The sequence below is a fragment of the Balaenoptera ricei genome, chromosome 10, assembly GCF_028023285.1.
Source record: "Balaenoptera ricei isolate mBalRic1 chromosome 10, mBalRic1.hap2, whole genome shotgun sequence".
Classification (NCBI taxonomy): domain Eukaryota; kingdom Metazoa; phylum Chordata; class Mammalia; order Artiodactyla; family Balaenopteridae; genus Balaenoptera; species Balaenoptera ricei.
In genome coordinates, this window is record NC_082648.1 from 1,724,709 (window position 1) to 1,752,342 (window position 27,634).

General features: G+C 46.5%; 1 protein-coding gene across 7 annotated transcripts in view; it reads right to left on the bottom strand.

Annotated features, from left to right (window-relative positions):
• ERC1 (ELKS/RAB6-interacting/CAST family member 1) overlaps positions 1-27,634 on the bottom strand; it is a 423,805-nt gene that overhangs the window by 20,691 nt on the left and 375,480 nt on the right. For 6 of the 7 annotated variants that reach the window (XR_009505264.1, XR_009505265.1, XM_059935032.1 and 3 more), the window contains one exon: positions 15,262-15,450. Coding sequence is in view for 5 of the 7 variants with exons in the window: in XM_059935032.1 (XP_059791015.1) it covers positions 15,262-15,450 (189 nt within the window). In the remaining 2 variants the exon portion in view is untranslated. Of the gene's footprint in view, positions 1-11,432; positions 11,951-15,261; positions 15,451-27,634 lie in introns of those variants that run through there. The other variant, XM_059935035.1, reaches the window with a different exon arrangement.

A 27,634-nucleotide genomic window follows, 5' to 3' on the forward strand; every position in this document is an offset into this window, starting at 1 on the left:
GTAAAAACCTTCCAGAACACCAAAGGAATCTGATGTATCATCCCGTCCAAACAACAAGCCAGTTGTGACTACAGTTGATAACACGGTATTGTGTAACTGAAATTTGCTAAGTAGAACCTTAAAAAAGGTAAGTAATGTGAGATGATAAATGTGTTAATCAACTTAATGAGGGGAATCCTTTCACAATGTATACGTATAGCAATCATCACATTGTCCACTTTGAATATCTTACAATTTTATCTGTCAGTCGTATCCCAATAAAGCTGAAAAGAGCAAGCCAGGTACCCACGTGGGTGGGGCGTTTAGATGCAGTGCGTCCTGAGGCAGAGACGGACCGCTTCCCAGTCCAGACTTGCTGGGACAGCACTGGAGGCTGGAGAAAGTACGGAGGTTTAAATGGGGAAGCAGAATTCCTGCCAGGCAGAATTTTAATTGGTAACACCTCACACCACCTCTTACAAACCTGTTAACTGACGTGAGTAGAGACATTCACTTTAAGAGCCTGTAGTTATCCCCACGGGGAAGAATGTCCCTCTCTGTCAAAGGGACCATCAGAGCAGCAGCAGGGTTCTGAGAATCTTGGACACGGCCAGGCCAGGCCAGCCAGGCCAGCGTGTTTGGTTTGGCTTTCAGAAACGGAACGTGTCAAAGGGAGAGGATTAAAAACAGAAAACAAACCACCCAAACAACTAAGAAATCTAATGCTGAGGCCATCAGGACGATAAGAACAAGGCTTTGCTGCAGCTGAGATTTAAGAGCTAAACCAGCACACAGCTAATCCACGCCTATGAATCACTGCGGCTGAGCAGGACCAGAGAGGGAAGCGGCCTCCACTGCAGTGGCACGTGCTCAGTGCACGTTCCACGTCCAGCATGGGGCACCCGATTCTAGGGCCAGCGTGACGGGGAGAGACTGGCAAGGCTCCCTCAGGGAACCATGGATCCTGTTGGATTTTTGCTTTTTTTTTAGTGCCAACCTGACATTCCCTGGGTGGCGTCTCCCAATGCCCTGGTGAGATGACAAAATGACCTTTTACAAGCCCCTGGCCCAGCAATTCAGAAGGGCCATGGAAGGGGTGCCACTACCGCCTAAGGCTCCGGGGCCGTGTGGGCTGTTCTGAGTGACCCCCGGGTACACACGACCATCGTCTGGAGGACCATGCACGGTGATGGGGTGGGCACAACGCGAGGATAGGCACCTGTGCTGACGTGGAGAAGGCTGGCGGGGCGGGGCCTGGACGGTTACTCATTTTGGGTGCTAAAGGGAAGAGGATGTGATGTGATTTGAAAGCTCTTGGGGAAAGCTGGATTTGAAAGAAAACTATTCCCGTGGCCCTCTAAAGCGCAGGACTTCTGCAGTCGTGTTTCCTTAGGTGAAGAAGGGTGAGAGGAGAGACCCAGGAACCTTCCAGGCCCGTCTGGCTCAGCACACGGGGAGCACGGTCCCCTGGAGAGCGGGGGCGAAGCCACGGTGCCGCAGGGCCCGAGCGGCCTCGCACAGCGTGGTTTCCACGCGGCAGGAACGGCCGCGGTGAGACGGGCAGGGCACAGCACTCCTGGGAAGCTTCTCCAAGCCCCTGCGGGGGGGGGGGGGTCCCCGAGCTTCGCGAAGCAGCAGCTGGAGAGGGAGGCGGGCTCAACCTTCAGCGGCGGCGCAGTGAGCCAGGATGCTCTGCGCGGGCGAGAGGAGACGGCGGTGGCGGGGTGGGCGCGCACCGCCCCCGGCACACGGCCCGGCGGCCCCTGCGTGCGGCTCTCCGGCCACCCCGCGGCCCGTGTCACCAGACAGGGCAGAGCTTAGGAGCCGACCGCGCGGGGAGCAGGCCGGGGCTGGCAAAGCCGCAGCCCCGAGGGAGGCTAAAGAGATCTCCGGACGGGCATTTTAATGACCTGCAATTCGCTCTTCTCCCCGAAGAAAGCCCCAGTACTTGGTCGGCACACGGGGCCTGGGACAGACAGGCGTCCATCCCTCCACCCACGCGGCCTGAGCCCCACGGCGACGCCCGGCAGCCGTGCAACGCGACCACCGAGAACACGCCTGTCTCGGGGGCGTCCTCTGACAGGCGGAGGGGGTTTTCCCCCCCGGGGACTACAGGGGGATGGGGTGGGGACAGGTCTGGGACGGAGAGGAACGTCCAGGCCCCATCTGGCCACTCGGCTTCATCTTCCCAGGCAAGTCCCGTCGTGCCCGCCTCAGCTCCCTCACATGCAAAGAGCCAGGGGCAGGGGGGTGAGGCTGAGGAAATGCAGCTGCTCCTGACGGAACAACACGGGACCCCGCTGAGCTCCCGAGGCCGGAGGGTTGGAAGGGTCTCCTCTCCCGGCTCCTTGTCTGGCTCTCATCACAGGCCGCTCCAGAAAACTCGATACCCTGTCTTTTCGGTGACTCCCTGCCTTCCCACGAGGTGCATCCTGACGCCCATCTGTGCTAAACTTAATCTTATGAATAAATATCTGTGGACTCAAATTTAGGCTAAACGCTTGCAGAGGGCTGGCGTGGACTTCAGCTGTGCGACAGGCCGACATCAGCGAGCCCTAAGGACGATGCTGCTTTATCACCAGGCCTGGGTCACAGTGGAGACTAAGCCGGTTTTTAACGTGGCCGCGTGTCCCCTTCTGAACTCTCCTCTCCCCAGTCACTCACGGTTCCTGTCATCCTAGTGTTCAGGATGCCTGACGTTCCTCTAGTGTTGGGCAGGCTAACGGGAGAGACACCATGCTGCCCTTCCTAGGAACGCCTGCATTTAAAAAGGTACTACCTCAGAGAGATGCTTGATTCAAAGGGATAAACTGAACCAGTGACCGTCAGGGCAGGGGCTCCATCAAACACCCCATCCCCCTACTTTTAAGCTGCCACCATAGCCTGCTTTTCTGTTAAGCTGGCAGTAAGATCTTAGCATTTAAGTTTGGCTGAGGGTTTCTATTAGAAAAAGCTTTCTTTCTTTTTTTTTAGTTTGATAACATTAAAACCACTATTTACCTTTAAAAAGAACCCCATGAAAAATCCTGTCCCTCAAAACCTGGTTTTTAGGGCGACTTGAGTATACCTTCAATTTACGGCAAGATCTGTTCTCTTCAGTGTTAAAATTACAGGCTCCCTTTCACCAGGAGCACACGCTAGGTGGGGGCATGTTCTCTTGTGCCGAAGTGGTCTTTAAAAAGAGGTAGACAAAGCAGTAAGATAGCATTTATACGGTGCAGAAGAATGCCACTATCTTATCTCCAGAAAATTCCTGATTTCATTCATTCACTAAGCAAGTATGTGCTTCATACTTTATGCCTTTGTGTCTATTACACGGCTTTTAAAGAAAGGTCCAGTTTCTAAGTTGTGTCACAGGGCACTCCGGACTGACATCACCAGCAGGCCCTGCAGCCCCACCTCCCCCCACCCGAGGGAGGATTCTGTAATTAGTGGATGTGAGCAAGAGTCTCCAGCACCCCCTGCCTCTCAATAGGCGGGCCCCGTGATTTATGTGGAAGGCCGTTTCCAGAGTTTGCTTGGAAGTTGGTTGTTTGAAACGCTGGAACAATTACTTAAGTGGTAGTTAGGGCACCAGGAGGCCCCATGGGCTACTGGCCATAATGTTATGGGCTGAGTCACGTCCCCTCCCCCAACTCACATGTTGAAGTTCTAACCCCCAAACCTTAGAATGTGACTGTATTTGGAGAAGTGATTTAAAGTGGTTAAGTTCAGATAAGGCTGTTAGGGTGGGTCCCACTCCAATCTTACTGGTGTCCTTGTGAAAAAGAGGAAACTTGGACACATACAGAGACACCGGGGATGTACCTGCATGGAAGAAGGACCACGTGAGGACACAGCAAGAAGGCGGCTGTCTGCAAGCCAAGGAGAGAGGCCTCAGGAGAAATCAACCCTGCTGACACCTTGATCTTGGACTTCTACCTTCTACCTTCTGTTGTTTAAGTTACCCAGTCTGTGGTACTTTGTTATGGCGGCCTTACAAACTAATACAGTATTGTTGGTGAGCAGTGTCACCTAACCATCACAAAACCTAACCATCACTCGTAACATTTTATATATTGGAAGATGCCTTCTGAGTCCCAACTCCTGCATCAGAAACACATCTTCACTTGCCCCAGTGGCAAGTGAGTGTGGCCTGGTCCCATCTTTCCCACTTAGCACTGGAAGGGGTTCAGGGAGAAAAACCTCACTGCTCCAGCGGCCCTGATGTTCTTACAAGGGGCGCAGGAGAGTTGCTTAGAGGTTCAGCGAGTAATAGGGACAACAGCCAGAACAGCAGCGAGTGCGGACTGGGTCACTGGGAAGAGGGGACACCTGGAGGGAGGCTGTGGCAGTATTTCCCCCCTTTCCTGGGGGAAGCAGCGCTTTAGGTCAGGGGGCACAGGGGGTCCAGTGGGGAAAAGCAGCACTGTCTGTAAACTGGGAGAAGGGTGTGGTCCAACACCTTCTCCTTTTTTGAAGCTCACACAGGTCTCCCCTAAGAATTCTGCTGCACATACATGCGGCCAGCGTGACGATGGAGCTTGGCGTTGTGCAGGTGCACTGGGGCAGACGTGTGGCTGAGGCCATGCTGGACGCTGCCCACTAGACGTTTAAGTGACTTCTGTTTCCAGACTGTCCCACCAAACCTTTGGTAAACAATTAAATAGTGGTTTGAGGAAAGCTAAGGACAATTTATTTCAAAGCTCTGACGAGATGGGAAAATTGCCGTTTGCAAGGTTTCTCCGCTCCCCGGGCCAGTTTCTGGACGTTCGCAAGGATAAGTTTCCTTGCATTATCTCTGGAAGTCAATGTGCTGGACTGCAGTAGTTGTCAAGACTCATGAAAACTCCAAGATGGTAACTAACTGCTCCTGCAGGAGCTCCAGGGAATCACAAGTGCTGACCTCCTCCTTCCGTGGGAATACTCTCAACACAAAGGAAAAACGCAGGGCAGCTAACAAATATTAAGATCTCTATAAATACAGAGCTTCATAATTAAAAAATGTTCCATATTCCTATTTCAGAGCTCTAAAGGGTCTAGTGCAAGATCAAGCTTATGGAAACAAAATTAAAGGTTCCTGCCCTCTTTGCTGCGAAGCTGAGGGCACAGGAGACCTGAATTCAGAGTAGGTGTTTCACGTTCATTTTTATTTAGTCCCGGCCAGCTGGGGGCAGGCCCTGGTGATGAGGGTCAGGATGGGGAGGGAGAGACTGTGGACAAGAGAGAAACAGCAGAATCCCCTTCTCTGAGATAAGTTAAGGGAGGAGATGGTCTGGAGGGATCTTTTGTATCAAAAAAGTTCTGGTCTAGCTGAGTCTCTTAATACAGTATTCTCTCTCTCCACAAACAAGATGATGTAGCACGTTTAGCACAAAGCCTTTAAGTTTGCTCCTATTTAGGTGTATCCTTTCACGTGTCCACCATTCAGCTGCCCTCAGGTCGGGAGTGATTTGCAAAGAAGGATTAGCATCTGTGTCATTTCAACTGTGTGAGAGAGTTCCTCACCTCCTCTATATTCAAATCCTGACTTCCTCTTCCTCCCCGCAACCTCATTTTAGGGGATTTTACCAGAAGTCAGGCAGCAGGCTCAGGGTCTCAGGGCCCAAGCCAGCAGCTGACCAGGCCCTGTCCTCTCTCGTGGGGTCTCCCAGCGCTTCTACCTCTTTTTTTTCTTCTTTTTAGAACAATCTCTTCTCTGCCAGATTTTCAATATCCAGCTGGCAAGATACTCTGCTCTTTGCATGAAAAGGTTAATGGAAGCTGTCAGAAGGAGGGGAGAGTGCCAGACTGTGAGAGCAGAGGGGAGAGAAAGAGTGAGGCTGCCCCACAGGGTTTTCTCATAAACGTCAGACAGACAGACAGACAGACAGACACACACACTCCATTCCCGAGCCCAGTCAGGCACAGACACCCGTCTGTCTTCAGGGCCTGCAGTTCTTGTTGCTGGATCGCTGGTCGCCTCTCTCAGCCTCTCATGCTCCGCTGCTCTTAGTCTTTTTGGACAAGAGTTCAATGTCGGAGCCGAGGAAACAAGTTCAAACATCGCAAAGAGAAGAAAACCAGATCAGAAACATGCAGGCTGGGAACCAGGAAAGAGTTTGCTGCCCATAAATAACCCATTCTTCTCTTTTCTCTCTCTCTTGTTTTCTCTCCCCGTTGCCCCCCAAAGCTCCCGTGTCCCACTTGGGGGCTACGACGATCTGCGCAGACGCATTCACGAGAGAAGAGTGTCATGCCGTGACTGATGACCCACGACCTCCCAGAGTGAGGGCCCAGTGCCACCCCGGCATCGACAACCCCAGACTCACCGCCCTGAAGAGAGAGGGTACAAGCCAAGCAGCCACTGATCAAAATCGAGAAAACAAATGGAAGAAGGACTCCGAGGAGACGATGAGGTCCGAGCCAAGTTGTGCAACAATACTTCCCTGAAGGTCAAAACCGGACTGGGTGCTGGGAAAGGGGCTGGAGTCCACAGCCGTGACCCACGGAGCGAGCTGGCTAGTGAGGGCTCATTCCAGCGTAGTCGGCCGTCAGGGGGCTGGCATTCGTGGTGGAAAAAGGACGTGTGCTCCAGGGAGAAATTCCACTTTCAGCTTTTCAGCAGAATCTGCCTATCAGCTGAACTGCTTCAAAAAGTTCGAGAGGAGACTGGAAATGGGGTGTGACTTTTCTGTTTTTGTTTTGAATTAAACTATCACTGACATACAGCAAGATGCACAGATCTCTGTACATCAGAGTGTACAATTTGATGAATTCTGATCACTATATACGCCCACATGACCGTCTCACCAACCGAAACACAGAACATTTCCATTGTCCCAGAAAGATTCCTGGGACCCCTTTCAGTCAATTCCCACAGACGTCCAGTGTTCTAGTTTCTGTCACCACAGATGAGTTCTTCCTGTTCTGGAAATGCCATACAAAGGGAATCAGACATTAATCAGATATTCTTTTGCATCTGGCTTCTTTTGCTTAACAGTGTTTTTGAGATTCATTCATAAAGTTGCTTGTACCAGTAGTTCGTTCTTGTTTGTTGCTGAGTAGTACGCCATTATATGATATATGATAATTTAAAAAAGATCTCTTCTGTTAACGAACATTTGGGTTGTTTCCAGTTTGGTGCTTTTACAAATAAAGCTGCTCTGAACAATTTTGTACACGTGTTTTCATTTTTCTTGAGTAAATAAGGAAGAGTGGGATTGTTGGGTTATAGGACAGGTGTGTATCTAACTTAATAAGAAACTGCCTAACAGCTTCTCAAAGCCTTGGACCATTTTAACTCCTCACCACTGCGCGCAGAGTTCCAGCTGCTCCACATCCTCGTGGACGTTTGGTGAATTTTAGCCGTTTTCTTGGAATTGCACTGCTGTCTCACTGTGGCTTTCGTTTATGTGAGCACTGTTTTCATGTGCTTGGTTTGTGTATTTTCTCTTGTGAACTGTCTGGTTCAAGTCTTCTGCCCATTTTAAAATTATGTTGTTTTGTCTTTTTGTTTCTGATTTTAAAAATATCTTCTCAATAGAAGTCCTTTGTTCAATATATACATTGTGAATATTTCCTCCCAGTCTTCTGATGAACAAAAGTTTAAAGTTTTGATAAAGTATAATTCTTCATTTTTTCCTCTCATGTTTAGTGTTTTATGTCTCTGTGCTTGCTGAATTAGGGGAAGTTTCAGCAACATATGTGCCATTTGGTTAATACCTAGAACTAAGACATAACGTTCATTTATCCCACTACAGGTGACGTTACCTTCAGTCATTTGGGTTTAGATGGTGTCTGCCAAGTTTTTCCAACGTAAATCAACTAAAAGGATTTTGTGCTAATTAACTGAAATAATTTTTTGTGTGCGTGTGTGAAGAGACACTTTTAGACTATGCAAATATCCTGTTCCTCAACCAACTTTCACCCACTGGTTTTCACGTCCATTGATGATTCCAGTTCAAATCAGTTATTACTCTGATGGTTGCCAAGTGGTGATTCTCTAACTCCACCACTCTTTCTCCATATGTTAGCAGGCATTCTACTACAGGGCACGGCCCCTGCCCCACCATGTATTTGCTTACTGATTTCTCTACACTAGTATAGACTCATAGATTCCTGTTCTACTCAGTGGGCTGTAATCTGTTACTGTTATTAATTTTGCTGCTCAAATTCCTGAAGATTTTGCTATTGGGAGCCCCCCATGTCCTTCTTCTTTTTTTAAAAATAAATTTATTTATTTATTTATTTGGCTGTGTTGGGTCTCTGTTGCTGTGCGTGGGCTTTCTCTAATTGCGGTGAGCGGGGGTTAATCTTTGTTGCGGTGCGGGAGCTTCTCATTGCGGTGGCTTCTCTTGTTGTGGAGCACGGGCTCTAGGCACGCGGGCTTCAGTAGTTGTGGCACGCAGGCTCAGTAGTTGTGGTGCATGGGCTTAGTTGCTCCGTGGCATGTGGGATCTTCCTGGACCAGCACTCGAACCCTTGTCCTCTGCATTGGCAGGCGGATTCTTAACCACTGCGTCACCAGGAAAGTCCCCCCCATGTCCTTCTGACATACCCCCACCACTCTTGGAACACTCCGTTACTTTCTGGTATAAGATGCTCTGGATTTATGTTGTACTCTGCCACACACAGTCCTAGGCTGAGCCATGTCTCCAAGGAGCCCTGGTTCCTTTTGGTGAAAAAAGGCATCTATAAACCAAGAGCTGGGAGCTAGGTGAGCTCCTTGTTACTGGTGTGTCACTGCTTCTAGGTGCTTCAGCAGATAAAACTAGGAAATACACACATGTATACATGTAGATGAGCACACAAATGTACACACAGAGAAAGCTAAATCTATTATCTGTCAAAAACCCTGAGTCCATATGGACCACCTCCAACAGCAGCTGAACACCACTGGACTTGCCTTCACCCTTCTGTATTTGTTACTTCCTCTTCCTGGAGTAACAAGCCTGCTCCCATGAGCTTCAATTTACTTACTCATTTGTTCAGTCTCCTTGTATGTGGCCAGTCTCCCAACCATCTGCACCATCATCTTGGTCCTTGCCTCCAAATGCCACCATGCCAGCTGAATCCTCAACCCTGGCCCTGCCAAAAATGCTGGCCATGTGGGCCGAATCCTTGATCCCAGCCTGCCAAACACACCAGAATCTTTGGTCCCACCAAATATACAGGCCAGTGTCAGTGCCAGATTTATGGAAACACTAACAAGGTTTCCTGCCCAGGAGCTGGCAAGAGGGCCTGGCAAAGAAAAGAAGACACCTTCTGTAGAAGGTGTTTGGTGTGGGAAACGTGGACCTGGAATTTCAATTATGAGTTGTGGTTCTGGAAGATAACAGACAGTGGTCAAATATGGGGCTGTCCTAGGATCAACAGAGAAGATGTTTAAATCTAAAACTGAACCTAATAAAACCTTTTCCTTCATTCTAGCCACTTTGTACCACTACAGCATTCTACTTTGACACGACCTCAATCTACTTTTTCAAAGAAAGTTTCTCTAGGGCTCCAGAGCCATACTTAAAATGGTATAAGACTTACATTTATCTGAAAAATTTCAGCAACATCTTTTCTTCCAATAGCAAGTGACCAGAAGGCTCAGGTTCAGTAAACACTAATGAACAGAAAGACAGCCTGAGCAGTATGATGTCATTTATTTCAAATTTATATCACACTGAACAATACTGCACATTGTTCGTGTAAACAAATATGTATATTAAAAAGGTAAAAACGTGGACTGTAAAAATGCAAACCAGTTTAGGACAGTGGCTGCCACTGCATATGAAAAAAGAAAAATGCTACTGGGTACAAAGAAGACTTTAACTATATTTAGCATTAACAGGTAAGAGCAGCCTGCACTGGGAGAGGACAAGAGTGTGAAGGGGGAGCCCTGTGGTGTAGGCATGAGGGAACTACTGAAATCCAGGAAAAATCAGCACTCAAGAATTTGCACTAAATGTACAATTCACCACTGGAAAATTTAAAGCCTGTGGAGCGATGAAGGTAACTCAAACCCAGCTCAGTTACTGACTTACTTGACTCAGTTCCCAAATGCTAATGGTCTGACAGAAGAAGAGGAATTGCCTATTTCCAGACATAAATGTTATTAATCTCAGTTTCTACTCTTCTTTTACATATAACATTTACCACTTAATAAAAAATAATGAGACACAAAAAAAGCAAATGAACTTAAAGATATATCGATAGAAATTATGACCAAACAGATAGTAGGAATCTCCAAACATAACATGAAAAAAATCCCCCAAAGAAACAAACAAAAGCCCCCAGACATCGAAGAGATGTGGAATGATATCAGATGGTCTAACAAATACATAATTGTAGATATAGAAAGGGAAGAGAGAAAGGGACGAAAGACATATCTGAAGAGATAAGGGCCAAGAATCTTCCAAAATTAATGAAAGACAACAAAACATAAGCCCAAGGGACACAGAGATCTCAAAAAGGATTTTAGCCCAGACAGGAAATATAACGTAAAATACAAATAGGCACATTATTTTCAAATGGTTGAAAACAAAAGTTAAAAAAAAAATCTTGAAAGCAGTCAGAGAAAAAAGAAACATGAGAGGGTGGGGGGAGCACACATAAATACAGCTGACTTTTCAATAGAAACTATGGAAGCCAGAAGAAAATGGAACAGCATCTTTAAAATATTAAAAAAACAGGAAGTCAACCTAGAATTCTATACCCAGAGAAGAATATCTTTCAAAAACAAGGTATTAGCTTGCAGGGGCTGCCATAAGAAAATACCACAGACTGGGTGGCTTAACAACAGAAATTTATTTCTCACGGTTCTGGAGGGTAGATGTCCAAGAGCAAGGTGTTGGCAGGGTTGGTTTTTTATAAGGCCTCTCCTTATCTTACAGACGGTTGTGTTCTTGCTGTGTCCTCACGTTTTTTTTTTTTTCTCTGTGAGCACACAGCCCTGGTGTCTCTGTATGTCCCAATCTCCTCGTTTTACAGGGACACCAATCAGATTGGATTAAGGCCCACCTATCAGCCTCTTCTTAACTTAATTACCTTTAAAGGTTCTATCTCCAAATATAGCCACATTCTTGGAGTCAGGGATTCAATATATAAATTTTGCAGGGGACACAATTCAGCCCATAACACCCTGCCTTCTGTACCCCCCAAACTCATGTTCTTCCCACACACAAAACACATTCACCCCCATCCCAACAGCCCAAAAGTCTTAACCCACTGCAGCATCAACTTTAAATCTCAAATCTCATGTAAATATCATCTAAATCAAGTGTGGGTGAGACTTAAAAAACATGATTCATCCTGAGGCAAAATTTAAATGTGGACCTGCTGAAACCAGACAAGTTATCTGCTCTAAAATACAATGGTGGGACAGGCATAGGCTAGACATTCCCATTCCAAAAGGGAGACCCTGGAAAGAAGAGAAAGGGATCATGGGTCCCAAACAAGTCCAAAATCTAGCAGGTCAAATTCCATTAGATTTTTAAAAAAATATTTATTGATTGATTTGGCTGCGTCGGGTCTTCGTTATGGCAGGCGGGATCTTTTGCTGCAGCGCTCGTTGTGGCTCGCGGGCTTCTCTCTACTTGTGGCGTGCAGGTTTTCTCTTCTCTAGTTGTGGCGCGTGGGCTCCAGAGAGCGTGGGCTCTGTAGTTTGCGGCACGTGGGCTCTCTCGTTGAGGCGCGCGAGCTCAGTAGTTGTGGCGCGCGGGCTTAGTTGCCCTGCAGCATGTGGGATCTTAGCTCCCCGACCAGGGATCGAACCCACGTCCCCTTCATTGGAAGGCGTATTCTTTACCACTGGACCACCAGGGAAGTCCCTCATCAGATTTTAAGGCTTGAGAATAAGGCTCTTTGGCTGGATGCTGTCCTCCAGGCCCACTAGGGTGGCAGCTCCAGCCCTCTGGCCCTGGGTGGCAGCCTGACCTATTGAAATCAAGGAGGAAGAGACAGCCTTGCCCCCTAGACCTGTGTCCTCTAGGCTGGTGAATACATGTTGTCAACAAGAAACTCACTGTAGATATAAAGACATCGACAGCTTAAAGGCAAATACATGAAAAAAGGTTTATCGTGCACTCACAATTCTAAAGAAAGCTGGAATGGTTACATTAATGTTAGACAAAACAGACTTCAGAGCATGGAGTATTACCAGCTTTGAAAAGAGATATTACATCATGATGAAAGAGTCAAGTCATCAAGAAGATATAACAGTCCTTAATGTGCATGCACTCAATAACAGAGCTTCAAGATACATAAAGCAAAAACCGATAAGGTAAGAAAAATAAACAAACCCATAAATTTAGTTGGTAAGATAGCCAGCCTCTAAGAGGGCAAATGAAACAAAACAATTCTGGGAAATCTTTAGATGTAAAGTAATATTTCTGTAGGCCAGCCAGTTGCAGATAATAGGGTCATAACTCAGGATGGAGTCTGAGTGGCTCTCCTGACATCAATAGCCAGATTATCCAAAGCTACTGGATGGCACTGAGGAAACTGTCTTGGGTCACCAAATAAACAATCAGCAAGGTATATACTAAGCATTCTTTACATGTACAGTACTGTGCCAGGCACTTTAGAAATATAAGACATGGTTCTGGCAGTGAAGAAACTCAACTAGTTAGGGAATAAGAATCATAACTATGAAATGCAAAGTAATAAACTATGCAGAACTCACTAGAATTCACTCACTCATCTGAGTTAGTAAGCAAGTACCAAGTACCCGACGTGGTGCGAATTTTAAGATGAAAATGATATGGTTCATGTCCTCAGCTGACAGAAAGCCTAGACTAACAGGAAGACAGATATGAAAACTAGTAAGTACGAGTGTCACAGGTCCTACAGAAGCCCTAAGGAGGGAGCGGCACATTGGGCCTGGGGTTTCAGGAAAGAACTCATAAAAGAAATGATGTCTGAGCTGAGTTTAAAAACTCAGATTCCTATTTAGGTATTCCCTAGGGAGACAAGGCAGGAAAGGGCAGAGCAGGCAGAGGGACCATTATGAGCAAAAGGACACAAATGTGAAAACTGTGAGTCAATTAACAGTTTAGAAGACTGTCAGTTGTTGTATGCTTCAGGGATAGGGTGAGAAGAGATGTGCATTTAAGAATTAGGCCAAATGAAAGGAGGCCTTGTGTGCTTTGATAAGAAGTATGGACTGTATCCTGCCTGCCTTTCTCCTTCACTTTCTCTCATTCCTTCAACAAACCTTTACTGAGCAGATACTATGTGCTAGGCATTATTCTTCGTACAGAGAACAGTGTTGAAAAAGACAGACAAGGCTCTTGTCCTGTCCTCATGGGGGTGTGTGACCGAGGGGAGCATGGTGGCAGTGAAATTCATGGGACATACAGAGTTGAGTAACACAAATGTCAGGTGCAGAAGGCTCTATATCCCCAAAGAAAACACACACACAAAATAAACCAACATGCATATTTAGCGGTGATCTCTATCTAATGTTTCTTGGGCTTCAAAAACTAAAGTCAAACCTTGCTCACAATAGGCAAGTCATTTTGTATTATCACAGGTCATCTTTCTCAACAGCCTGCACCACTCCCTTAAAATCTTACTTGGAGAGAGGTGGCAGAAAATGGGTTGGTTTCTCTACCAAACTCTAGCTGCTCTGGAGAAGCTGACGGAAGGTGTGGTTAGTTGCTGTGCCCCTTTACAGATGACCCTAGTCACCTGCTCCCCAGGTTTTCCAGGGATGCTGCTGAAGATACAGTTTCATATGCCGCGTGCAACAACTTCAGTAACTCAAGCAGGTTCTCAGCCAAAGGGAAACGTGACAATATTAACATGATTCATGTATGTGAGCAAACTGCTTGGACGATAATATGTGGGACGGCATGCCTTCTATTGAATTCCTGGTTTTTCACTCAAAACTTTCTGAAAAACTCTTAGCTTGAGATTTTCTACCTTGGCCTCACCCTGAAGGTATTTTTTTTCCCCTTAGAAAGACTGATTACTTCCATTCAGGCATATTTGGAAAACAGGACTGAGCCAAAATACTTTTTTTCACTTCAAAGACAAGTTGTTTCACAAAGAAATAATTTAATGCCAGTTAAACTTTGATACATCACTGTTCATGCTTTAAGATGCCCTGTCTCTCTGCAAAATTTTGAAGTGGAGTTTCTAAAATTAACTGGCCGTGTGCTCTGTTTCCAGCGGGCTTCCAGTGGCATGTTAACTTCATGGTTATTAATATCAAAAGGAGCTACTGGAAATTCGATTTAATTCTGTCCTTTAAATTTCTCCCTCTTTTGAAAAGAAAGAAATTAAAATTTCCAAGGCAACATGCTAAATTTGAGAGGTCAGCCTTACCTTTTCCATCACACAAATCAGGTGGGTGACTGACAGGCCGTTAAATGGGTCTGTTTTTAGGCAATGTCCACACCCGGAAGTCAGTCCCGCCCTGACCCCAGCGTGCAATTCTCGACCCGCAGCTGTCACTGTTCCCTGCAACCTCACACCACAGGAGGTGTCCTATTCGACACAGCCTCCGTTCACGCATTATGGGTGAACAAATAGGAGGCATTCAGCTGGAAGACAGTGCACAGCTTCGACACTCTGGTGCAGAGCTTTAGCAGATTGATGGCACAATCACATCTACAAGGGGCTGGGACACCATCAACCCCACTCTGTAGCTGGGAACAAAAGCAGCTTAGGATTAATGTTCTAAAGCTGCTCGATTTCTTTTTTTTCTATTTTTATTTCTCAGTGTTTATTCAATTTTTCTTTCTTTTACTTTCCATGTCTTCCCTCATCCTGTTTTCTCCTTGTTTCTTTTATTCGTGGTTTTTGTCTCCTTTTAGCCTTCTCATTTTCTCTATTGAACTAAAAAAACCACGACATGGAAAAAAGGGAACCAATGGATTTTACAGGCAACAGTAAACAGAAAGTGGAGCAGAGGAGGGTAACCTAAACTCATTCATCTAATGGTCCTTTTATTGAAAAACTTAGTAGGTTGTGACCCACAGTTCCCTAGAGACAGCTGACTTGTCAAGGATCCTCATCCAAATATCCCCAACTCAGACTTCCTTTCCGTGGTCACAGTCATGAGTGGCCATCAGTTCTGTGAAATAACAGATTCCCCTTAACCCTCTCCCTTCCGAACCAGCCCTTTCTGATTCTTTGGCAAGTTACACTGAGGGAAGAATAAAGTGGGGCTCACTTCAAATGGTAGCTCCTAATATCTACTGAAGAACCAGCCACTGTTAAGAATCTTGACTCTGAACCCCGAATTCTCCAAGGCAGCTTCTATTGCACCAACCTAAAGAGCAGCTGAATGTTGTGAGGGAGTCGCCAGAGCTCAGGTGAGAGACTTACCTGTTCCTGGGTCATCTTCTGCAGTTCATTCTCCCATGCTGCCTGGTCATCGTCCAAGTTATAGGAAGCTGGTGGCGTGAGTCCTTGAAGGATCAGGGGGTCTCGGTCATGGCAGAGGGCTGTCAGGTGTCCAATGTACAACTTTAGTTTGCTTCTGTTTTGGTCAAGTTCTAAGAGGGGCTGGATGATCTGAGGTGAAAAAAAATGAGGAAAGTCAAGGTCAATCTGAAACAAGAAGTTCCAGTCTTTCTATGCCTCCCAAGGCAAAGAAACGGAGCAAGACTAGAGCTCCTGTAATCACTACCACAATCCTCGGGACTGTAAAGAGAAGCAGGTCCATACACCTGCACGTGTACAATGTCACACCCACCCACTGCTCTGGGGGCCGTGTGGGGACCGCTGCATGTACATCAACGCGAGATGCAGTTCTGACTTTGGGCTGGAGATCAAGCACAGGGTGAGCTTGTTTCTGCAGAGGTGACATTCCTGATACAGAAAGACTCCAGTAACTTCACAATTGCTCACCCCATCTATTTACAAGGAGGTTACAAAAAACTGCTAGTGATTGACTTTGTTATACAGCAGAAACTAACACACCATTGTAAAGCAATTATACTCCAATAAAGATGTTAAAAAAAAAAAAACCAAGACCTGCTAGTGAAAGGTGCTCATCTGAAAGCCTGATGCCACATGCTGCGTGTGTCCCTTCACCTCCCGCAATGGAAGGAAGGCTCTGCCTCTGGAGAAAGTGCGTGCTTTTCTCAGCCACGAGATGTGGTGAGTGAACTCATGACTAGATCTGCCTCCTGGCTGGAGCTCCCTCGTTCACTGGGCCGAGGCCATCGACCCTCCTTTTAATGGGTGACAGATAAATCCTTACACAACGCCAGACCCCTGAGCCTGAGCCCGGGCCCAGTGTGACGCTGGGTCTCTTCTCGTGAGTAGCTGTCCTGCACTAACTCTGTTTTGCGTTCCCTTTACCCTGGATGAATAACTATCACCTCGGATCCCTCTGAAAGCACATCAAAGGACAGATGACTTCACCGGGCAGCTCTTGGGCCCGATGACACTCTGGCCAGGCACTCGGTACTGGCGAGCCTGAGGGGCTGAGGCGGAGCTGGGCCGGCTCTCCAACGCTGAAACGCTGGCACAGCATCTGCCTGACACACAGCGGCTGGGGGAGCCGCCAACCCGCCAGATGCTGGCAGGCCCCAAACGTTCCCAGGGCTCACAGGCAGGGTCCGCACCTGCTGTGTGTCACCGGGCTGGCACTTTTCACCAACAGGACGCCTCTGACCCACCTAATGAACAAGGAGCTCACTAATCTTCAAGTCAACAGAAACAAGGCCTGGTATTACTTTCAACAGTGACGCTGATTTCTTCCTGGCCCCCTCAGCGGACTCCCCTGCTGCTTGCCTTTATTTCCTTTTAAGAGTTTCTAAAATAAAGTTTTATGCTTTTTATTGCAAAATCAATGCATATTTTACTCTGAAAAGTATGGGGGAAAATATAAAAGAAATAATAAATAGCCTATAGGTATTCCATCAAGAATACCACTTGCAACATTTTGCTGATTTTCTTCCAAGTCTTTTTATAAACTTACATAAATCAACTTTTAACAGTATCATACTTCACGTTTCGCTTAATACCCTGTTTATCCATTTAGTGTTATATTGTGAGTACTATTCACATTACGTATTCCTGGAAAACATGATTTTTAATGGTTGCTTTATAAATATATCGCATTTCCTCTGTTTCTAATACTATTTCCATAAAACAGTTAAGAGAGGGAAGAGCCAGGGTTTAGTGTCTAAAACAATCTTTAACTTACTAGAGAGATCAGAGTTCAGAGTTTAGGCCTATGTGGTATAATACAATATAGAAACTGGAGCCTGTCTAGACAAACCAGAGAAAGTGAATAAATTCAGCATTATTATTGTTTTTAAAACACACACGCACACACACACACTTCTCTAAGGATAAAGGTTACACATTCAGGGGCTGGGGTGGAAGGCTCTGGGCTCTGTAAGGGACCCCTAATCAGCAGGCTCGTGGCGCGAGTCCTGTGATACCCGTGGTATCAACACTGGCAACCACAGAAGGACCAGAGTGTTTTGCGGAGGATTTGGAGAGCGCGGAAGTCGGATAGCTTTCCACAAACAACACTAATCTCTCAAAAACGACTTTTATTCCTGGCCACAAATGCACATTCAGTGTAGAAGATTTAGAAAGAGTTCCAAAGCAGAATCCTTGACGGCAAGTTCAAGGCACCTCTCCTTTAAACGCATGTTCACCTTGCACATCAATATCCCAACTGTCTAGTCATGGCTCTCCTACCACACCCCTCGTGCCTCCGAGCACTGCAGCCCTATTTCATTTCCCATGTTTTTAGCTTGGCCTCCTCTAGCTTCTTTCACGGACACATTGATTTAAAAAAATCACTTTGGGGATTTTCACTGGATTTGTGCAACTTACTCCCATTCTTTGTGTGTGTGTCTGTGTATAGTTGCCATCACATCTGGGCTGCAAGGCTGAAAGAGCTGGTATCTTAGGTAATTACTGTTTGAGTTGGAAAACTGACATAAAAAAGCACGAGCACTGAGGAAGAAGACAATGTGATAAATGGTGGTAGTGGAGAGGTCAAATTTTTCACAGTAAAATGGAATCTGGAAAGATACTAGCTCACTGCTGTATGACTGGGAATGAAAAAGTGGACTTTTTAGGTCCCTGTTCTTAATCAGAGATGAATCTCAAACTGACTTAAAATGTATTTCATGCTGAGGTGCTGACAGATTACAAAATATGTAGTGTTTTGCACTCTGAAATTTTTCAAAGTCCAATTGAAAAGTTAAAAAATGATGGAATTTGAAAAATTTTTCAAGGATAAAAATTCATTCCATGCAATGACCAAGATGCCCTTTCTTCTCATGTCAAAAGGAGTCGCTTTTTTAAAACAAAACAAAAAAACTATAGAGCTTACTCGGTGAAAGTGTATGAAACTGCCCAACCAGCAGAGTTCTCAAATCTATCCATCAAGAAAAAAAAAAAAAAAAAAAAAGTCACCATGGTCTCTCTGGAACACATTTAACCATGTCAGTCACGTGGGAAATGTCCTTATCTCTTCCTTCTCCCCATTTAACTTGGGCAGGCCACTCAGAAAAGAAACTGCATTTCCCACAAGGTAGAACTGCCACTGCCTAATCTCAAGAGGGAAGAGGGACACTTGCCAAGTAGGAAGAAGCTGCCTTACAGGATCCAGAGGTTATGTCTTTTGTCCACATACAACCTCAGTACATTGGCAAGAAGTCCTACCAAAAGCTGTCAGTAATGCGGTCAGACCACATTAGTTCTACAGCTATGCAGAATTAGAATTATCTATCTTTTTTTTGGCATAAAGAAGTTAAAAAATGAACTTGTCAAGATAACCTCTGCTTTTATCAAATATAATGCCAAAATGTCAATATCCCCCCAATCCTACATTTACCGAGCTGTTAAGGAAAATAATTTAAATTATAAAAGGGAATGAGAGCTTTCTGGTTGACGTACTGAAAGCTTTGTTTCTTCTTGCAAGGATTTATTTATGTATCAGGCCCTCAAATGGGCTTCAGAGGCCAGCATTTGATGACACGTGGTGATGGAAGACAGTGACCTCCGGAAGGTGTTTATTTTAACCTCCCTTCCACTGGAGCAGGTTAGATGGCTAGAGATCTTTTGGAAGACAGACCAGCTGCTCCTCTATTGTTCGATCCCGATTGCAACTGAAAATTCTACAGCATCCCGTTTCTGCAACCCATTTATCTAAGACATGGGAACACATGTTCTTGGACCAGGATGGGATGTTCAGTGAAAGGCCCCTCCAGTCAATTCCATGGCCTGCCCCCTTCTCCCCACTCCACTGTTTCTGTACCAGATCTTTAACCTAAGTATAGGTGGGTTGGTTACGGCACATTCTGGGAGCTCATTCTGAGAGGAAAGGTATACCTTGTACTGAATATCACTTGGGACTTAAGGCATTTGCCCTTGCAGTACTAATATTTTATTGTTTGGAAGATGCCACTGTTTTTTCAAGCTAACATTTATTGATCGTTTACTGTGTTCCTGGCAAATTATTTTTATATTTACTATGGTTCCTCTGTCACTCCAAAATCCTCTTACTCTTCTTTCTGTCTGCAGAAGTCCTCGGAGGCAGGTTCAGCTGTCCCTGGCTTACTGCGTCAATGTCAGTAGCAGTTCTGACTTCTCACTGGGTCACCATTACACCACTGTCCCCCAGTGTAGGTTCACCAAAGAAGTCCCGGAACAACTAACATATTAACTTCCCAGAAACATTATTCTTTTAATGACATTCTTGTCCAGAGGCCCCAGCAGATAGCTAAACTCTGAAAAGTAAAAAAGGAAGCAAGGGAATAAAATTCAATGGTCTAGCCTCAAAGTCTTTTCTCTCAAGAACTGACTTTACCTTCTTGGTCACAGTGTACGTCAGGATCAGGAAGATGAAGGACGGTACTAGGTCTCTTCACAAAGTTTTGGACCTTTGTGTTACTTTCTCACTTAAATGCAGCTACTTTGTGCAAGAATGTGGTTCTTTGAACAAATATAGTAAACTGTCATGATATTTTTGCTACATTAACTAGATATACTGCATATCAAATCACACACAGTGACACTAAAAAAATTATGCAATTCACTTAACAAACATTCAGTGAATGCCTTTGTGCCACGCCATAGCCAGCCAGCTTTTGCTGGCAGGAGTATTAAGAATGAGATGTGGTCCTGTTCTGCATTAAAAAAAAATCATGAAATAATGGAACTAATGTGTTGAGTGTATATAAGAATTAAAATGCGTATATTCAGGATTTCTCTTTGCTTTAACTTTAGTTTTGAAGTTTACTTTAGGCAGAGCCTTAAATTGCTAAATCAACCTCTTTACCTTGATTTGAGGCTTAGTTTGACTTAGTCTTCACATATAAGGTTATAAAATTCAACAACCTGTTTATTCTTAGTGGTCTCTGAGATCCCACCTTTTAATTTAGCCTTCCCATTTGGAGCACAAACAGAAGGATACTCAGTGGACCCCCTACATGTTTTTGGTGTTATGGTCCTTACTCATTTGTAATCCTAGCAAGCTGAAAACAAACGTGCCTTCGAGAATAGCCCTCTATCTTATACTTCTCCTGCGAGAGAGACACCGGATAAACATATGCCTCTCAGGTCACACCCTCATAATAACTGATATAAAGCCAGGCTACAGAAGGGTTCATGAGATACACCTGTATGACCTTCATCAAAAAACAAACCTTATTGTTAACAATGGGAATCTGGAAAGTTTCAGCAGCTTTAGCCTGAGTTTGTGCTTAGTGAGGGGGCTACAGTCTTTGAAAAAAAAATCTCTTTTAGGGGGAAGTCAATTTCTAAAGTTTCATGAAAAGTTAAAAAGATAACCTAAAGCTAAAGGCAAGAAAGTTCAGAGCTCCAAATCCTGACCCCCCACTTCATAACCATTTTTCATGTGTGTCTATTTGACTCCTCAAACAAACTTTATAGAATGGGACTGTCTTACTTTATCTTCCAAAACAAAAAGTCACGACAAATACAAAACCCAGAATGACATTTCTTATGCTATAAATATTTACTAAGTACTTAGAATATTAGTTCTGTACTAAGCAGGGTCCCTTCCTCAGCATCTCTTACAGATAATCTACTATTGCCACTTGTTTAGTTAATGGAATAACTAACCAGGCAATCACTTAGGCTCAATTAACTTTCTCATTCCCCTCACCTATATCCTGGGGACAAAGGTCTTCTCGTTGACCAAATGTGGGTCAGGCTCCCCTGACCTCTCTTCTCAACTGGGCCCTGACTTTTGCGCGTTCATGTTCATCTCTGTATTGTCCAATTCCCCCAGGAATTCTAAGTTGGTTTGTATCTGACGACGTCCCTCATCGCCCACTATTCCCGGGGCGATGTCTGATTACTCTGCCTGCCTTAGGCAAGAGTCCAGTTAGGTTGGTTTAGCCAGAATCTCCCCCTATCCCTGATGTTTCCTCCTTAGGAAGTGTCCATCCACTGACCCCCACCTGCTCCTTGGCTGTAAATTCCCACTTTTCCTTGTTGTATTCAGAGTTGGGCACTGTCTCTCTCTCCCTCACTGCAAAACCCCACTGCATTGGCCCCTAAACCCATCATGATGATCCTGAATGAAGTCTGCCTCACTGTTCTTTAACAAGTGAGTAAGTACCACTAGGAGTTCACATCCAGGGCCACTAGTGAAACCGAGTCCCCCTAAAACTGACCTCCTCTGTCGACAGTTTGTGATTAACCTCTCTAGGGGAAACTTTATCCCGTTTCTCATCCTGAACCTGTTCCCCTAAGAGTGAGGAGCACCAAGGAAAAGGGGGTACTGAAACCATGTGCAAGCCCCTGTGTCCATGTCCTTCGAAGTAAAAGCCTTTTGCTTTAGTCTCTCAGCCCTCTCCTGAGTCTCAGGAGGCTGACTCCAGAGTGAATGACCAGGAAATGTGAAGACGTAGAAGCGAAGAAGAGCTCTGGGTCAGGAACCTGGTAACAATTCAGACTGCACACCAGCCACACAGCAGAGCCACCAAACTCCCTGTTCCCTGGAAGATACGGATAAAGGCCTGACACCCGTTCCTAAGCTGTTTTTAGAGGAAGCAGACCCCCACAGATGAAAACTACTGACCATCAGAGAATGTAGACCCCAGGCTGGTTGAAAGCGGAAGACTGGTGATGCTCGAAACTTCACCTTGTTGCCAACCAATCTGAGAACTGCGCACGAGCTGATCATGCATCCTGCGACCCTCTCCCTCACACACACTGCCTTTAAAACCCCTTCCCTGAAAGCCATCGGGGAGTGTGGGTTTTCAGCACGAGCTGCCCGTTCTCCCTGCCTGGCCCTGCAATAAACGCTGCACTTTCCTTCACCACAACCCGGTGTCAGTAGACTGGCTTTGCTGCGTGTGGGTGAGCAGATCCAAGTTTGGTGTGGTGACACTAGGTGACTGAGATCAATAAACATTAATCAGAAATCTTACCACATATAGAAATGCTGGGTCCTAAAAGTAAAAACTCTCTCCAAAGGTTTCAGATTTAAAGAGCTTTATGGTTTGTTAAAGTTAAATGTGTCTTTGAAAACGGCAAAAGGTTTGAAACATGAAAAAAACAGTGGGAATCATTTTAAAAAATAAAATGTGATCATCTCCTCTTAGTTTTACAACTCAGAAATCTGTTGTCAATTTTCCTTTAAGCATGCATTACCACTCCAGCAAAACAAAACATCCCCTATTTCTTGACCCAGATATGGAGACAAATATTCTGTACTCAAAGTTGTAAGGAGATAGGAAACAGAGTTTAGAATAAAATGAATCTTGAAATCTGAACTACAGAGCTGCTAACTGCATTTTACCTATTTGCTCCTTATTCAGTTAAAACCTATCCTATTGTATTCGGTGCAAGGAATCCTACTCAAATAGAGAGCAGAGTGTGTGGGCCCCGCCAGTGAGGGAAGAAGCCTCCTGCTGAGCCCACCTCTTCATGGCCATGAGAGCAGCTTAAGGCTGGAGGTATTGCAAGGACTTGCTTCAGTATCTGGAAACTTGTAAAATAGAGGAAAATAAGGTCATTCACCAACAAGAAGGCAGACAAGTGAGTACAGACGAAGACAGTGCACATCAATGGGCGTTAAGTGGAGAAAATGCTGCATGAGGCACCGAAGCCATCACGCGCTGACTAGTGGAGGGGACAGGAGGGGACGCATAGTGTGCACCCTGGGGGGTGGGCAGATGAGGCACAGGGAGGTGACTATCAGCGCGACTAGACTCAGAGATGCCAGGGGCGCGTGTCCCGCAGCTCTTCTTCCCCGCTCTTTCAATAGAGATGGGAAAGCACCTTTGGTTTAGTTCTTGGCTTGAGGCTTGCCTTTCCACAATAAATCATTTACTGTACTTTAGTAAACAATGTAGTGGGTTAAATATTTGTGTGTGTATGTGTGTATATATTTTACAGGACTTCCCCACAGTACAGTGAAGTTCCAGGGCTATACACTAATGACTTACAAATTATGGGGAAAAAAGTCTGGGCATGGGAAAGAAAATAAGGCAAAAGAGGGAGAAGAGAGGTTCACACTTTTTGAACAGGCCAGGCAACTGAAGGCCGATGCTGAATTTCAAAGGAAAAACCAGGTAGGCAGTTGGCCACAGGCGAAAACGGTGGCCTCCACCCTCCCGTGCCCGTGCACACACCCTCATGCTGCGGCTGACGACATCTGCTCCGCCTGGTCCTCTGAGCTCTGGCGCCTGAAGGGCTCCTGCTGTGCTAGTGCTGCAGTCAAGCACTTCTCAGCATTATTACACCTTCACAAGACAGAGGGATGGATGTGAAAAGCAGTAACACGCTTGTTGCCTCCTGTGTGGAACACAGTAATGACCTTATCAGGACAGTTCACTTTCTTCTCTCTCTAGCCACTGGGAGTAGAAGGAAGGCCAACCCGAGCTGTGCCGGGTGCACAAAAGGAACCTCCTGACCTGGCTAGGGTCTCGATAAGTAACCAAGGATGCGAGTCTAGATTACAGGGAGCCCACCCAATCGCTCCGCCTTGGCCTTGCGGGCCACAGGAAGACAGAGGAGCAAAGAGCCAAGTACGCTTATCTGGTGACTAGGAGATTTGATAGCTTATCTGTACAAGGGCTCCCAAGCGGAGGCCAGTCTCTGGAGGAGACTCCCCTGTGATTGGCAGTTATTTCAAGGCTGGGTTAAAAGCAGGTGTGTGTGCGTGTACACACAGAGAAGCTGGAGGAGCAGACACGGACAACTGGCCATTAGTCACAGCATGACTGCAGCTCCAGCATCACATCCCACAGCACAGACTGCAGACATGCAGCGTCTCCAGCTGAAAGCTTGCGACGGCTGCAGCTCTAGCATCACATCCCACAGCACAGACTGCAGACACGCAGCGTCTCCAGCTGAAAGCTTGCGACGGCTGCAGCTCCAGAGAGTCACTGTGTGTCCACAGGCTTTGGCTTCCCATCACACAGCGCTTCACAGGAAGCTGGCTTCACAGGAACCTGGCCTTGGGGGTACAGGTGGGAGGGAGGGGTTCCCTATCACCTGGAAGGCAGGGGAAGATAGACATGTACCTGTAGCTGTGTGTACACATCAGAGACGGGTATCTGTGCTACTAGAGAAAGACAGGCTACACACAGGAATTGAATCTCTTAATGCTGAAGTCAGAAACAGCCAGGACATGACCTGTGACAGGCTGAAACACCTGTGAGTCGGTGTGTATAAGGAGGCACATGTATACACCTGCAGTGGCGAGAGGAGGCCGGCAGGATGGGAAGAAAGATCTGTGCAAAATGGCCCTTAGCCCGGAATTCAGCTTTAGGATAGCTTAGCACTCTGCTTAACTGGGAGGATGGAAATGCTTCAGAATATCATAAAAGAGCCCTTCAAGAACAGAAACCAGTACCAGGGCAGGCGGCACCAAGGGCATCTCCTTCACTCTCTCCGGGCTGAACTAGTGCTGGGTTCTGGGGGCTGGCCTGGTGCGCCCCACCTCCACCCGCTGCTCTGCTTGTGCCCAGGGCCCCCCTTCTCCATCTCTCCTCCTGACCCACCCACATGAAGAATCTTCATTTCCACTCCACACACACACACACACCAGAACTGTCATATATCTGAGAATCTAAGAGGGATCTTGGCTGCTCTGACAGAGCTGTCCTTGCTGGATTTATGTCTGCCACAGTCAATCAGGAAATCATATTGCAAAAGCAAATTCCTTCTGAAAATTTTATACACCATGAACAAAACCCATGGATTAACGATTTCCAGACATCACCCCTTCCACCTTGGGAGTAATCCAGGCTTTGGGTGGAAGAAAAAGATTTGGGAAAAACAAAAATTAGGAAGACTGTTTTTCTCTACCCATTTTCTTTATTTGGGAATAAAACCTCCACACAATCACTGAATTAATCTCTCCTCCCCCTACTTCTGAAAGTTAAAATTCATTAGCGTGACACAAACTCTGATAGACATCACCATTTCAATGTTTCTAGTTGCTGAGGTTTAAGCAAAGCTTTATTACTGGAGGATATAACAGTGATTATGACAAAAGAGGTTCAGCTCAGAAATACCAGAAGTCCTACAAATTGTGGCTGATATTATATAAGGTAACAGCCAGGGTAATTCAAGATTAAATAATCTGGGGCACTCCAGGCCCTTCTCCGGAAGAAGGGCCCCTGTGCCCTGATTCCCCGGATCCCCCTGATCCAACACAGGGCTCAGTAAGTGCTGACTGAAGATCAATTCTGAAGTGTAGGGTCAGAGCAGGGCGGTCCCACTGGGATGCGAGATATGGAATGGTGAGAAAGAGCAAACCCGCACATTCCAATTGAGCCGAGAGACCCTGAGGGAAAAACTGCAGAGTACGGCAAGTAAAAAAATGGGGTGCGGGCAGTCCAAGGGGAAAGTTCCAAGGAACCAGAAATGGGGGTACATCTAGACTGAAGCATGTGAGGCTACCTGATGTAACAAAGAATAAGCAGCTTCTGGTAGAGTTGTAAAGTGACCTGATAGCGGGGGAAAAAAGTTAAGTTTGTGCAGAATCTTCGTATTGGTTTTACCTACCAGGCTCTAGCCCCACCTTTTAGTACTCATAAAAAACCTATCATGCACATGGACCCACATCCAAATTTTGTAGCAATTTTAGTGAGGGAATACAAAGGATAGAGACCATGTTTCTGATAGAATCAGAGGACCTAACACTTTATGGGTGTTTAGAAAACAGAAAACAACGGACAAGTGAAACAGAAACTCCCAACTCTAGAAAGCAAGCAAAGAAGAAAAGGGAGAGGAGAACGCAGAAACACCTTTCTTCACCATGTTAATCTGTCCATGTTATTAGTGCTTTCCCTGGTTTCCTTCCAGGGAGTATACTTTTGGTGTTGTGGACTTGAACAGCAACGAACAGGAGGAAAAGCTCTCTCTGTGCTTTAAGCAAACTGCCCAAATGTATGCATCACACAATTTTGGGGGATTCTTCATACTCAGTTGCCTTGCGGGCTCTAGCAGCTATTACCTTCTTATATATGAGATGCTACTGCTGACAAGAAACAGAAACATGGGGAGCAAAGTCTCTGCCATCTTATTGATCTAAGCAGTAAAAGCTCATGACACTTGGTCTGATACATTTCTGTCATTTGTCTAGCAAGCCGTCCACATATCATTTCCCAGATGTGCCATTTCAAAGAACAGTGCAGAGTCATCCTACAGTGGGCACGTGTGTTTCAGGCTATCCTGTGAGTCCAGTGCTGCACGTTCTGTGCACCTGGAGGTTTTCAGCTTTCCCTGACTCCATTACCATGCCTGTCTCAATGATCATACATTTCTGTGCACGAGAATAAAGCAACAGGCTCACGTGTTAAGACACACGCGTACGTTCATGTGCGCGCGCGCACACACACATGGAATGTGGTCTGACTGGGAGGGTGCGCGCACACACACACGGAATGTGGTCTGACTGGGAGGGCGCGCGCACACACACACGGAATGTGGTCTGACTGGGAGGGCGCGCACACACACACACGGAATGTGGTCTGACTGGGAGGGCGCGCGCACACACACACGGAATGTGGTCTGACTGGGAGGGCGCGCACACACACGGAATGTGGTCTGACTGGGAGGGCGCGCGCACACACACACGGAATGTGGTCTGACTGGGAGGGCGCGTACACACACACGGAATGTGGTCTGACTGGGAGGGCGCGCACACACACACGGAATGGTCTGACTGGGAGGGCGCGTACACACACACGGAATGTGGTCTGACTGGGAGGGCGCGCGCACACACACACGGAATGTGGTCTGACTGGGAGGGCGCGCACACACACACACGGAATGTGGTCTGACTGGGAGGGCGCGCACACACACGGAATGTGGTCTGACTGGGAGGGCGCGCGCACACACACACGGAATGTGGTCTGACTGGGAGGGCGCGCGCACACACACACGGAATGTGGTCTGACTGGGAGGGCGCGCGCACACACACACGGAATGTGGTCTGACTGGGAGGGCGCGCACACACACGGAATGTGGTCTGACTGGGAGGGCGCGCACACACACACGGAATGTGGTCTGACTGGGAGGGCGCGCGCACACACACACGGAATGTGGTCTGACTGGGAGGGCGCGCGCGCACACACGGAATGTGGTCTGACTGGGAGGGCGCACGCACACACTCACGGAATGTGGTCTGACTGGGAGGGCGCGCACACACACACGGAATGTGGTCTGACTGGGAGGGCGCGCGCACACACACACGGAATGTGGTCTGACTGGGAGGGCGCGCGCACACACACAC